Consider the following 14,984-nt stretch of genomic DNA (forward strand, 5'->3'; position numbering starts at 1 on the left):
CGTGAGTTACCCTTCCTCTTGAGCTGCTGTTCTACTAGAATAGCTTTGTGCAACATCTCTTCTATTTCCACATAGTGTTGCATCTCCACATTATCTTGTATCTCACGGTTAAGTCCTCCAAGAAACCTTGCCATAGTAGCTTCTCTATCCTCCAAGATACTAGCTCTTAACATCAGCAACTCCATGTCTTGATAGTATTCTTCAACAGTTCGTGTTCCTTGGGTAAGTCTTCGCAGCTTTTGATGTAGATCGCGGTGATAATGGCTTGGAACAAACCGTTTGCGCATGAGTGACTTCATCTCGTGCCATGAATCAACCGGATTCTCTTGGTTAAGCCGTCTAGTATTTACAAGCTGATCCCACCAACTCAATGCATAATCATAAAATTCAGTTGCTGCAATCTTGATCCTTTGGGCATTGGAGTAGTGTTGGCAATTGAAGACAAGCTCGATCTTCTTTTCCCATTCCAAATAGGCATCCGGATCAACCTTGCCATGGAAGGGTGGAATCTTAAGCTTAAGTCCAGATAGCTTGTCTTTGCGTGACCATCTTCCATCATGTTCACGCCTCGATCTTCCTCTGCTCACTTCAGAAGAAGAACTACTGCGATCAGTTTGGTTGTGCTCAGTTTTATGGCGCGAATAGTAGTTGTCGGTCTCTTGTGAACCCGCATGCTCTTGCCGTATTGGAGTAGGCCGGTTCCTTCTAGATTCATTGCTATGTCCCTGGCCAGTAGCTTGCCTCAACTCTTGTCTCATCTCCTCACGGAGTTCCTTCATGCTAGCCTTGAGCATATCAGCCATCGTAGAGATCATAGTTTGATTCATTTGCTCAGTCATTTGCTCCCTCAGCATCTTGTTCTTCCTTACTAGCTCGGCTTCTTCTTCTGATTCTTTTCCCATCGGTACCTAGAATCAATAACAACACTCAGCCAGTAAAACAATTCCAGTAAGTTGATCGTAATCAGTAGATGATCAAGAGATTTTAAACCGAAAAATAAACAGGCGGTAAAAGAAACTTGATTGACAAGCAAAGAGGATTCAAATCGACAATCACAATAGAAACGAGATCAGGGTAGGTTCTTTGACCAGATTTTGACGACACACAAGTAGATCTAGTTGTTATAGGTGATTTAAAACAGATCACTCGATCAATTAGATTTAAACAAGAGTTCCAAACGTGAATATGAATCGATATTAATTCGATCTAATAACGCGAAACCTAGATCTATCAATTCAAAACTTTTAATCAATTAGATCGACACAAAATGATTAGATCACACAATCAAACAACCATGGATTACAGATCAATCAATGGATATTGCGAATCAAAGAACAGATCAGTTGAAACAAAACGGATCGATCTAAAACTGATCAAGAAGATGAACAGATTAAGTCGAAACAAAAGAGAAACGAGTACTTCCCTAACCAGAGATGCTCTGATACCACATAATACGTCCCTAGATTGCTTCTCTGGATAGTATGGGATAGATCCTTGCTAGAACGAATCAAAGACTCAAGCTCTACAAGGTTATGGATCGATTGGTGACACAAGAGGCTGCGGAAAGGCTCCTTGATACTCCTAAGTGACTAGATCGGATATGACACACCGAGATAGACACTCTTGGGTTGTTGGATATTACACACCAACAAGAACACTCAACAACTCGCGAACAAGCAGTAGAGAGAACAAAGGAAACGTTTATGATAAAAGATAATTGATTATTGATAAGGGTTTCAAAGTACACTTATATAAGAGAAGTTGGAACAGACTCCAAGCTTCTCGAAAACTATCAAGAGAGTAAAGGCACACAGCTCTCTTGGAAATAGAAACAAATGACAAGTTTGAAAAACAAAAGCATGAAATGAAAGACATAATATCACATAAGGTTGATCCAGGATAAGGTTGGATCGAGATCATCAACTAAGAGATTTGAGAAGCAAATCTATGGCCTCGTTAAAAACCTATCTTTGGAAAACCCAATGGGACAAAACCAAAGATAGGGAAAAAGAGCACGCATAGATTGCTTGCTTAGTTGATGATCAACTTGATGGTGAAGTAGCTTGAATGGTGATAAGTGTGTCTTGGTTGATCAAGCTTCTACCAAGACATTCTTCTTGTTTCCATGACATCTTAACCAATCCTCCAATAGCTTGCGTGAGCCTCCTTGTTCTTGATCGAGTCATAGGTCCTTTAGGCAAGGCTAGGACATCTTCATCAGTTGGCTTATCTAGATCCTCATCATCTCCATTAGCTAGTTGGTCCATGATCACATCAAGAGGTATCCAGGAAATTAAAAGAGGCTTATAGGGATGAAGAACTTTTTTGGGAACAGAAGAGTAGAACGACTTGGCATGCCAAAGGGGATCAGAATACTGAATTTTACCATGCGCATACTAAACAGAGGCAAATACAGAATAAAATAGTGGGGTTACATAACAGTGGTGGTGACTGGGTTACATCGGAAGAAGAGATAGAAGGGGTTGCGGTTGATTATTTTAACGAATTGTTCTCAACAACATCACTAGCGGGTTATGAAAGAATTTTTACATGGGCTACCTACTTTGATTACGGAGGATAAAAATAGAATTTTAACTTCCTGGGCATCAGAAGAGGAAGTGAGATCAGTTTTATTCATGATGCACCCTGAGAAGGCTCCGGGTCCGGATGGAATGACGGCTCTGGTCTTTCAACAATCATGGTCGATTATTAAAACATATATTACTGATCTGGTTAATTAGTTATTCAGGACAGGATCTTTGGATGAAAGAATAAATATGACCAATATTTGCCTTATTCCAAAGACAGTGAGGCAGTTAGAATGACGGAACTGCGACCCATCAGTTTATGTAATGTATGATATAAAATTATTTCAAAGGTGCTGTGCCAACGGTTGAATAGGTTATTGCCTCACCTGATCTCAGAAACACAATCTGCTTTTGTTTCTGGGCGGTTGATTTCTGATAATATTTTAATTGCACAAGAGATGTTTCATGGATTAGGGACAAATAACTCATGTAAAGATAAATTTTTGGCTATAAAGACGGATATAAGTAAGGCGTATGATAGATATGAATGGCCCTTTATTGAGGCTATTTTACTAAAGTTGGGTTTTGCACAACGATGGGTCTCTCGGATAATGTCTTGCATTTCTTCAGTACAATACAAAATATTAATTAATGGTCAACCTAAAGGATATATTATACCAAATAGAGGTTTGCGACAAGGTGATCCTTTGTCGCCTTATTTGTTTATTTTTTGCACTGAAGCATTAATAGCAAATATTAGGAAGAAAGAAGAGGAAAAGTTACTAACCGGGCTAAAAATTGCACGTGGAAGTCCGGCAGTTTCTCATTTATTATTTGCGGATGATAGCCTTTTTTTTTCTGCAAAGCCAATAGGCAAGAATGTGAGGTCATTCTACAGATTTTGAAAGATTATGAACTTGCATCGGGACAACAGATTAATTTTTTGAAATCGTCCATCCAGTATGGACATAAGGTCCCTGAATCAGCACGGTTGGAGGTACAACAGGTATTGGGTATCACTACACTAGGTGGTATGGGAACATATTTGGGGATTCCAGAGAGTCTTGGTGGCTCTAAAACACATGTTTTTGGTTTTCTTAATGAAAGGGTTAATAATAAGGTTAATCATTGGACTCTCCGATTTATTACAAAGGGTGGTAAGGAGGTTTTAATTAAATCAGTAGCATCTTCCATGCCAACTCATGTGATGTCTTGCTTCCGATTACCGCAAACAGTGACTAAGAAACTTACGAGTACAGTTGCCCATTTTTGGTGGGGTGGCAGCGGTAATTCAAAAGGTATGCATTGGTTTTCGTGGGACAAGTTGTGTAAGGATAAAACTGAAGGAGGCATTGGTTTTATAGATATTCAGAATTTTAATATGGCTTTATTAGCGAAACAGTTATGGCGTTTAATAGATAAACCTAGTTCTCTTTTTGCAAGAGTTTTCAAAGGACGATATTATCGAAATTCAGATCCTTTAGATCCTATTAGATCATACTCTCCCTCGTATGGATGGAGAAGTATTACATCCGCTAGATCTCTGGTTAATAAAGGGCTAATCAAAAGAGTGGAAACAGGTTCAAGCATTTCAGTCTGGAATGATCCTTGGATCCCCGCTCCTCGCCCGAGGTCAGCAACCCCAAAATTTTCTAATCAATTTTTGAATCCATTACTTAAGGTGGATGATCTCATTAATCCAGTTGATCTGTCTTGGAACCTGGATTTACTCAATGCATATGTTCATCAGGACGATGTGAGTACTATATTGACTCATATGGCTGGCACTTTACGGATCACGGTAGATATACAGTTAAATCTGGATATCGTACTGCAAAATTATTTCCTGATATGGGTGAACAAAATATTGATATGGGACCGAATACTAAACCTTTACTGGCGCAATCTTGGAAACTGCAGTGTTCACCAAAATTGAAACATTTTGTTTGGCAAATAATTTCCGGTTGTTTACCGGTGTATAGGAATCTTCACTCACGTAGTATTAAATGTGATATGCAATGTCAATTGTGTGGGGCTGAGGAAGAATCTATTAATTATGTGTTTTTTGAGTGTTCTTTTGCACTTCAAATTTGGGCACTATCTAATGATCCGTCTTGCCCAGTGATATTTCCGACCTCATCTATTTTTACAAACATGGATTATCTTTTTTGGCGGTTACCAAAAGAACCAGATTTGAGCTATTATTCCTGGATTCTATGGTTTATTTGGAAAAATCGGAATGGAAAAATTTATCAAAATCAGACAAGGGATCCTTTCGATCTCCTCCGGACTGCGGAAATAGAAAGTGTCATGTGGGCCGAATCACAGACCAGTGATTCTCCAAATACGGGATCGTCACATATTGTGGATCACCTCATTACATGTGATACAAATAGATGTTATATAGATGGAGCATGGAGGGCACAAGACTCGTGCATAGGACAAGGATGGGTTTATAAAGAAGGTGGATCAACTGATACTATGATGGGTGCCATGTCTATTCGCAAAAGTCTATCACCTTTACATGCTGAATGTGAAGCTTTGATATGGGCGATGGAGTGCATGAATACCCTACGAATCTCAGAAGGGGTGTTTGCAACTGACTGCTCTCAACTGGTGAAGATGGTGTCTACACCAACAGAATGGCCGGCATTCACTACACACATGGAGGAGTTTCTGCAATGTAAGGAATTTTTTCATCCCTTTACTATTCAGCATATTCCGAGGGCACAAAACACAATGGCAGACAAGCTAGCACGAGGTGCTAGAAATCAGCCTGCTGCTATGGTTTATGTTGATTCGATTCTTCCGGAGTGGCTTGGATCAGGAATCTGCTTAGTTCTTTTTAGCCTTTTGTTGTAAAAAAAAAAAAAAAAACTTCAAGTTGAACACACGTCTAACCGATAAAATCAAAGGCTAAAGAACTTGGGTGATTCTAAACTCTTGGATGCCAAACTTTCATCTCTTAACCACACCAGAACACACTGGATAAAGTCACAGGATAGTGAGAAAGGTTCTTCCATACTCAATTCTCTTCTATGAATTTTTTCTGAATTTTTCAACTAATTTTCCTTACAGATTTTTCTCTCTTCTTTTTCTCTTTCTCTCTGAATTTTTCTCTGGTTTTTCTTGCAGTAACAGGACGTCCAGAGGAGAGAAGAAGATGTTTTAGTTGTAGTTTGGAGAAACATGTGGCAACCAGCTTCAGCATAAGCATCACACCTTTCCCTTACAAGAAGAAAGCTGCAAGCAGCTGAAGCAAACAGCTTGCGACCAGCATGTGACTTCTAATGAGTAAGCAGGTAAGGAAGTAGGTGCATGTCATGTGACCTAATTACTGAGGAAGCAAGTAGGCTAGAAGGTGCAAGGCATGTGACTGTTCAGAAATAATTTTAAGAGTTTTGTCGATATTTTTCGGACTGTTTCGACTAAATATTTTTCTTCCTTCGAATCTCGTCCTGCTCTGAATAAAATCACCCAGCATGAATAAAAATCGACAATAATAATTAACACTCGACCAGAACCATCAAGAGATGGTCTTTCGACCAAAAGACAGCCCCTTCGAGAGATTAATTCACTGTGTTGATTTTTATTTAAATTCTGATCGATCAATCTTCAAACTGATCTTAAAAAAATTTCTCGACCAAAATTCTATCTGTTCATGAGGGTTATTACAGACCTCCCCCCTAATGAAGTGACTGTCGTAGCACCAATAACCGAAGCCATCCCCATGGACCAAGATTCCGAGGCGGAACCGACCGACGCCACCGACTAGAGGACAGAATTCATTGACTACTTGGTTGATGGGAAGCTATCTCACAAAAAATGGATTGCAAGACGACTCAAGACAAGGAGTGCCCACTACGTCGTCCTGGATGGAGAGCTCCATCGATGGACCGCAACCAAGGTGCTTCTGAAGGGTATCAACGGCGAGGAGACGCACCTTGTCATTGCTGAAACGCATGAAGGCGCCGCAGGAAATCACTCCAGAGGACGAGCACTCGCTTTAAAAGTCAAAAGCCTCGGCTTTTACTGGCCACAAATGAATGCATACATAATCGGCCCTATGCGGAGCTTTCGACAGAAGCGTTTCGTCCTAGTCCTGACAGATTACTTCACGAAGTGGATTGAGGCGGAAGCCTTCGCTAGCATAACAGAAAAAGAGGTTCAACAGTTTGTATGGAAGAACATCATCTGTCGCCATGGCCTACCTTACGAAATAGTGACTGACAATGGCTCCCAGTTCATATCGAACAAGTTCCGCAGAACTCTCAGCGAGAGATGGAGAATCTGACTCAACACATCGACTCCGCGATACCCGCAGAGCAACGGTCAAGCTGAGGCATCCAACAAGATCATAATCGACTGTTTGAAGAAACGCCTCGACTTGAAAAAAGGATGCTGGGCCGATGAACTCGACGGTGTTCTCTAGTCACATAGAACAACTCCTCGAGGAGCAACGAAATCGACTCCTTTCTCAATGGCAGACGGAGTCGAAGCTATGTCCCCTGCCAGAGTAAACGTAACCAGTCTACGACGGTCAAGAATGCCGCAGAACATTGAACTCAACAGCGACATGCTCTTCGACGCTCTGGATGCTATATAAGAGTGCCGCGACCAAGCCCTGCTCCGCATCCAGAATTATCAGCATCATATTGAAAGCTACTACAACAATAAAGTCAAGTCTCGACCTCTCGAACTCGGCGATATAGTACTGCGCAAAGTGTTTGTAAACACTAAGGAGCTGAATGCAGCCAAGCTCGGGACTAATTGAGAAGGGCCTTACAAAATCACTCAAGTTGTTAAACTAGGAGTCTACCGACTCGAGACGTCGACTGGCGAACCCGTTCCCAGAGCATGGAACTCCATGCATCTCCGCAGATACTACTCTTGAGAACATGTCTAACGGTCGAGCACCTACAAGTCTTACTCGGTCGAATCTCCAAATCAACGAGTGAATGACAATTCTGTCACTTTCACTCATAAAAAAAAACAAGTGAATGCGTATCCACTGCCACTTTCACTGATCTAAAAACGAACTACGAATGGCTTGATCCTCTCCTAGAGGTACGTAGGCAGCCTTATATGGTCCAGCTATATCAAAACAATCTCCCAACAAATAGGAGCGCAAATTGTTTTGAGCGATGCATACGCATGAGCATGACCTTTTCTCTCAGACGAACGTACTAGCACTCGTGCCCACTAACAAGAATGTCCTGAACAGACACGTGCTTGAGGGATCCCCGGTCGTAACACGGTCCCAGCCGATGCGATCGGGACGACAGCTTTCAATCATCTTATGATCCTTTAAAGCCAGGTTTGGCCAACCTAACATTTTTAGGATTACTTTAAGATCGAATGAGAACTGCTGTCACTAAAAAAATCAACGATTTTCTTCGAAGTCGAAAATTTATACCTTTTTCGAGGACTTGAACTGACGGCATAACACGTTATGATTCGATAAGACCGGATAATCAATTCTCTGACTTAATTCGAAACATTGACCGAATCGCCAAATCAAAATCGTTAGAATCTTATGTCCGAAACAGAATTCAGCGACTCGTCGAAAGGCAACTAACACTTTCGAGTCCACGAGATTGTGTTTCACGACTAAGGCAAACTTCGTTTTAAAATGACAACTTCTAAGGTCCAAAAGGAAAATAAACCATAAGGCTTACTGAAGGTTTTAAACGAAAAAAGCCGCAAAGTAAAAAGTGTTCAGAAGTTACAACAAAAAAGCCTCAAAGGGCTAAAAACAGAAAGCTTAAGAAAAACAACAACAACACATAAGGTCAGTCTTCAGCACGATCGGGGTCTTCCTCGACGACTCGAGCTTCGAGCTGATCTGAGGCGCCTCAAGTCTCGTCCGTTGTCAAAGCAGGCGGATTCTCAACTCCTTCTTCAGTTCCTTGCGGATTATTCCCGGGGACCCGTTGGTCCGATTTTTCACCATCCTCTTCTTCAGCTGAAGAGTCTGAGAGTTCGAGCAGGTCAACAGGTTCCGATCCCGTCTCCTCGACTCCCAGAGGAAGAGTCGGATTTGCGTCTCTAACTTCGAGTATCAGGACCAATGACTCCTTACTCATGACGAGGTTGGCCATGGACGGAGCGGGGTCCGAAACAAGTGGAGCAGTCGCATCCTCGGGCATTTTGACCCCGCTAACGACCACACGTCCCTGAACAGACGACTCCCTGAGCTCTCTCCCGGTCAGTTCGTTTGATCTTTCGGTTCCAGCGTCAATCAGACCTGCGTTCGACCCGTACGGGTCGATCCTTGCCAAAACATTCTCGTTCAATAAGGGGGACCGGAGGTGAAGTGGAGATAGACAGAGAAGCTCTTCGGGAATCCTGCCAACAGCTAAGCGTTTAGCTTCGGCCTCGAACTTTTTCTCTTGTTCAGCGAACAAGTCGATAGGCTCTTGCGGGATATCAGTCCCACTCTCCTTAAGCGCTTTCGAGACATTTCTTCTTCCCGAAAGCTTGGCTCTGCAACGATCTCGCCGTCTCGAATTCACTACGACGCTTCTCGAGGTCTCGAATTTTAGTGAAACGCTGATTGCTTTTAGCAATCATGGCCGTTTGAACACGGACTCGCTCATGTCTAACCTCGAAGCTTCGAGAATCCCTTAACTGGTTGACCTCCTTCAGGTGCCTTAATGCCGTGGTCACCATCTTCTCCTCCAAAGCAGTTTTCTCTCTTTTCCAAGCATCGTTCTCACGTTCGAGTCCTCGGATCTTCTCACCGGCAGTCTTGAACTTGTTCTTCAACACTCCAAACTTCTCCACAAATTTCTCCTTCTGAGCTATCTTTTTGGCAAGTAACCGACTCTGCTCTTTTGCGACCTTATCGATCGTCGCCTTGAACTCACTCATCTTGCGGTTGAGAGCCGTGTCCTTCGCTCGCAGGAGCCTGTCGGATTGATTCACCTTGGAGGATGTCTCTTGGAGGGCCGAGTCGTACTCAACGACGTAGTTCATGCTCCCATCGCTCTGTATGGACGAAAGGAAGGATCAGAACTAGGAATATAAAGAAGATGAGACAAGGAGAATAATCCTTACCAAAATTTTGGTCCTCGCTGCATCAACATACGCGTCTTTGAAGATAAGATCCTTAACTGCAGGCATGTCCTTACGACCACCTCGAATCTGTCGAACAAGCTCAGCGCATTCAGATGGAGCGTAAGAAAGTGGAGTGTTGCCGACGTACTTGAATTCCACGTGGTCGTGGAATTCGATTCGACGCTCCTCCGAGGCTGAACCGCCCTCAACGGTAGTCGGAGGCACCGCCGACGGAGTCTTCGTAGCAGGAGTGGACACGTCATGCCCACGGGAAGATTTCTTCTTCTTCTCTGGCAGAACGATCGGGGAATCGCTCAATTCAACGATAGCTCAAGTCGCAGTATAACGAGAAGAACCCTCATGGGCAACAGTTTCACGACTCTCAGTGTCCTCAATAGTTTCCGACTGTCCTTCAACAGACTTCATCTTCTTCTTCTCCTTTCTCTTCTTCTTCTTCGGAGGACCATCAGTCTTGGTCCTCGTCTGAAGTGGAAGTCTTCGGGAACAGACCTTTTCTTCTTGTTACCATCTGACACCGACGGCTCAGTAGTCTCTCGTTCAGAGGACTGCACAAGGTCACCTTTCCCTCGAAGACTCGATATTAACTGGACCTACAGATGGTCCCGGGGAAACAACGGGAGGAGGAGGCACGGAAGGAGTCATCTCACCAGGAGTCGTCGCACTAGGAGTCGTCTCACCAGGAGTCGCAGAAGGCGTCTTCTTTGCTCTGCTCAGCTTCTTATTGATTAGTGCGCTCAAGTCCGGAAGTTCCTTCATCTCCCTTGCTGCGTTTATCACCTTTTGCTTGGTGCGATTGAATATCGAAAACCGCCGCTTGTTGCCGGTGATTGATATCACTCAAATTACCCTAAAAAGTGTGGTCCAGATGTAGTACTTAGTGATCGAATCCACAGAGACTCTAGGATTACTCAACAGACTTAAATGAATATAGACTAAAAGGTTTTAATAGCTTTAAAAGTAGTAAATGATAAATCGAAAACAACAGTGATTCAATAGATTGAATTAAAGTGGTTTCAAGATTGGGAAAGTAGCTAGATTCAGGTAATTCTCAGGTATAAAATGTATGCACTTAGTTTAGACTAAAGGGTTCAATGGTTCTTGAACTAAACGTTGATTTAACCGGATAGGTTATCTTCACTAGATCTCGGATCTCAACTGTCGTATTTTGATCTCGAGAGAGTGTCGATCGATGCGACTTGATGTACATCGACCGATACACCTTTGTAACGATCGACCGATAGAACGATAGTTGCGTCGATCGACGGTTATTCTAGCGAGCTTTGCGAACGGGTTTAACTTGTTCTCTAACCTTCTCAGACCAACTGTCGTTGCGCCTGAGTCAGTTAGATCACGCAAATGGGTTCAGGTATTGAGGGAAAACGGTTAGTTGAACTCAATTAATCATAAGATCTAAAATGAAGGTGATCAATCTCAATTTTAGCATTAAGTCCATAAGCAATGAAAAAACAATCAAAACACCTTTTTAACAGTCATATTAGCAGAACATAATTTCAACCATGGTGAGAAACCTAAATCTAACAATTGGTTTACTCAAACATATTCATGAGAGACAAAGTCATGATGGTGTGAAATAAACTCAAATGAAACATAGAACACAAATAGATAGAGTAATAGAAATGAAGGAGTTCAAGATCTTCTCTGTTTTGCAGTCTCAGATCTATCTCTCCAATCCTAAGCTCTCCTAATGGTAGCCAAAATGCTCATTTTCCAAACTAGGTCTTTTGCTAGTGTCTGCCTAGAAATGATACAAAACCCTAGTACATATTGGCTAACAGGCGGCCAGGGACTTAAGTTGTAAATAATAGATCTTCTGGGAAATGAAATCTTTTAATTTGCGATTTCATCTGTGTGACTGCGTATCGATCGATGCACAAATATGTATGTCGATCGATAGTAAGTGATTAAGATCGACCGATGTTGCTCTTCAAGCGTCGATCGATTTTCCTTGCGTAAAAGCATTCCAAAATGTCCCAAAAGTATCATTTCCTTCCATCAGGTGAATAAACATGTATTTGCTTTGAAAAGACTCTAATACATCTTAAAACCTTTATATACCATGTATAAAAGCGGGTGAAAATCATGGTATATCAACTCCCCCAGACTTATCTTTTGACTTGTCCTCAAGTTAAACCAATGGAGAATCTCTCTGGAAGAGGGTTGAATACATCAGGGACTCACAGATTTGAAATATTGAAGTTATCACCTCTATAATATTGTATTCCACATCTAAGGTTCCTTCTTACAGATATACATTATGCAATAACCTAGCTTAGCAACCAAAATCATCTAGCCAACAATCTTAACTAATCTTATTATCAATCTCCTCAACCAACCTCATTTCTTAATGTAAAAAGTGTAGGCTTTACCTTGGGAGTATCGATCACAGGATGCAAGGATTTCAGACATGTATCTGGAGCTGCAGGTAAAAGTTAGTTTCTAGTTTCTCTCTCTCTAAATTTCTCTCTTGGGTCAAAGTCTGCTTCCATTGCAGGATCAGTGACCAAGATTGGACAGGCTTCCATGAATCAAAACTTAATGGTGGTTACCACCAAGTTCTGTTCACTTCTTTTTGACCTATATCCAAGAGTTCTTTGCGAAAGCGAGCCTTGAAGATTGCCGCCTCCAAGTCCCGTTTCGAACTCTTTTATTTGAGTCTTTATGAATCAAGCCTTAATGGTTTTAGCCACAAAGTCCTGTTCAGACTCTTCCTAATTAAACAATAGATCTCACTAAGTAATCTAGGGTCGAAATTTAGAGAGAGAAAATGTGATACAATATCTAAACCAGGCGTTACCTTCCAGACTTGTCTGAAAAATCCGATCCCATGTATACCAAGCCCCAAAACAAGCAGTGAAGTCAGGTTAGTGTTGGAGGTTAGCTTCGGTTCTTTCTAACAAGTTAGCAAGTGTGCATAGTTGACTGGTTGATCCACTTTAGCATCTATAGTATTATCCGCAGTCAGTAAATCTAGAATGGTGCTAGAAAGTGGTTAGACATTCAAGTAGAAATCATTAGTTCATAATCCCCTTCTTGACTCAATAAAATCATTTTTGAAAAGATTTTTGACAAAAACTCAAGAAAATGGTGTTAGTAACTACCTCCCCCAGACTTAAAATGCACCGACTCGGTGCAAAATGTTCAAGGGTAGGTTAGAATCAAGTTAGATGTTTGAGAATGTTAGAGTAAGAATGAAGTACCTATCCGTACTTCACATCGATCGATGTAATCCTCTCCATATCGATCTATGTTCGTCGCCCAGAATCGATCGATGTAATCCTCTCCATATTGATCGATGGCAAAACACAAACATTTCGCATGTGCTTGGATCAAACTCGTAGTTCCTTTGCCTAATTTTAGCTCTGTTAGACAATCAAGCATAATAAATAATAAGCATCCTCAAACATAAAATATAAGTTTAAAAGCATAAATCCTACAAGTTCAGAAAATAAATAAACAAGTCCATAATAAGAGAAGAGATAGAAATGGAAGGACTAATCGGTGTCCTCATCAGTCGCCTCATCGTCCTCTGGGGATGGGTCCCTGCATACTGCTGGTGCTGGTGCCTGCGCTCCTGTGGATCTCCTGCTCCGACAAGACACTCTAGCCCAGATGGCCTGAAGAGCGTCCCCCATGAACCTCTGGAAGTCTTCCTGGTCGTGCATAGGGATGTCCGGAATGTTCGGGAAGTCGGGAAGAGGAGGTGCCTGTGCATCGCGAGATCTGGTACGGCGAATGCTGGGAGGTCGGCGTGACATGTTCTGCGGGTTGCGGAGGAATGCCTCGTCTGGCTTGCATCGAAGCTGCGCCACGTTGTTGCCAAAGTCAGTGATCCTCCTATCTGGAAGGGGTAGAAGGCGATGCTCGTCGCAGATCCAGAGGCGCCAGATCTTCCCTTCCTCGAGCCATAGCGAGTGCATCAAGTGCTGCTTGTCGAGGAAGGCGTGGTCGCGGTCGGCGGTGCGAGAGTCGAGGTGGAAGCCGAGATACTGGAAAATCAGGGTCAGAAGACTCCCAACTGTCTCCTTTTTGTTCTTGCCCTTGCTGGTGAAGGGCTTCTTCTTCAGCTCAACCAAATGTGTGGCAAAGACAGCTCCGAGGTTCGGCGGGCTTACCTCGCCATCCTCGTCCAACTCAACCAAGTTCACCACGCTGTTCACTGCACAGAAAAGTAGTGTGAGCTCCTTTATCCGGACCTTGTTGGGCTCCATCTTGCAAACAAGTGTGTTTGCAAGGAGCTGTAGGAAGTAGCGAAGTGCAGGATGGTGGATGTCTGATAGTACGGCCCTGTTCGTGTCCCAAACTTCTGTGCCGACGATCTCCCAGAATTCCTCAATGTGTGAGAAAGGTGGTACTGTGTAAGAGGCGATGCTCTCATCGAAACCGTAGATGCGGCAGAGCTCGGAGATACTGATCCTGTAGCGTGTCCCTCTGGCGAAGAAGCTCAAAGTGCCATCTCCCGCTACCCTCGCAGCTGAAGTCCTGTAGATGACCTCGACAGTGGCCATGAACTGGCAGACGAGATTGGGGCGAGAGGGCATGGTACCGAGTCCAAGCTGCGTGATCATGTCCTTAACATCCCCCTCGATCCCGAGTTTCTTCAGGATGGGTCGGTCAAGGAACTTGGTGGGCTCGATAGAGATTCCTAGCCAGGCATTGTAGAAGAGGCTGTCGTAGTCGTCCCAGTCATCGGACAGAGGACGCTGACGGCACTCGTTGCTATTGATCGCTGCCTTAGAATCAGCATAGCCCGGGACATCGAATGGTGTGTTTTCGGGGCGAGGCCATGGAAGACGCTGTGGGTTGGAGGAGCTGCTAGTCTCGTCGAACCTCCTTTTCGACCTGAGTTCTCTGTTTCGTGCGTTTGTCTTTGAACTGCTCATCTGAAACCAAGAAGAAAAGAACGTTAGTATTGTCGATAAAATTTAATATCGATCGATGGGTTATACTGATCATCGATCGATATTGTCGTGTCGGAAAAATCGGACAAGCGAGCATCGGTCGATGCGAACAAGTTCATATCGACCGATGTTTAATCGCGAAACCTGCAAAATCACTCAACTCCAAATCGCGTTTATACGAATCTAAATACATGGAAATCACAAAGCGAACTCTAGATAAGCAATATGAACTACAAAAACATCTCTCAATCGTCCTAAATAAAGCGTTCTAATCCAACTAAAAACGAAAAACCCTAATTTTTTGAAAAATTGAAAATTCCGAGTGCATACCTGGATTGTTGATTTTGGGAGTGGGTTTAACAGTTACAGAGTGAAAAATCGAGTGGATTTAGGCGAAGAACGGACGAATTCCGTCGAAAATCGAGAGAGAGAATAGGTGTTTTTGTTTTTGGTTTTC

General features: G+C 42.8%; 1 protein-coding gene across 1 annotated transcript; it reads left to right on the top strand.

Moving 5' to 3' along the window:
* Positions 1–4,838: 4,838 nt before the first annotated feature.
* Positions 4,839–5,390, top strand: LOC106429036. Its single transcript, XM_013869780.1, has one exon. The coding sequence runs from the start codon at positions 4,839–4,841 to the stop codon at positions 5,388–5,390; it is 552 nt and encodes a 183-aa protein (XP_013725234.1).
* The last annotated feature ends 9,594 nt before the right edge of the window (positions 5,391–14,984 follow it).

This window comes from Brassica napus, chromosome A6 (assembly GCF_020379485.1).
Source record: "Brassica napus cultivar Da-Ae chromosome A6, Da-Ae, whole genome shotgun sequence".
NCBI classification, from domain to species: domain Eukaryota; kingdom Viridiplantae; phylum Streptophyta; class Magnoliopsida; order Brassicales; family Brassicaceae; genus Brassica; species Brassica napus.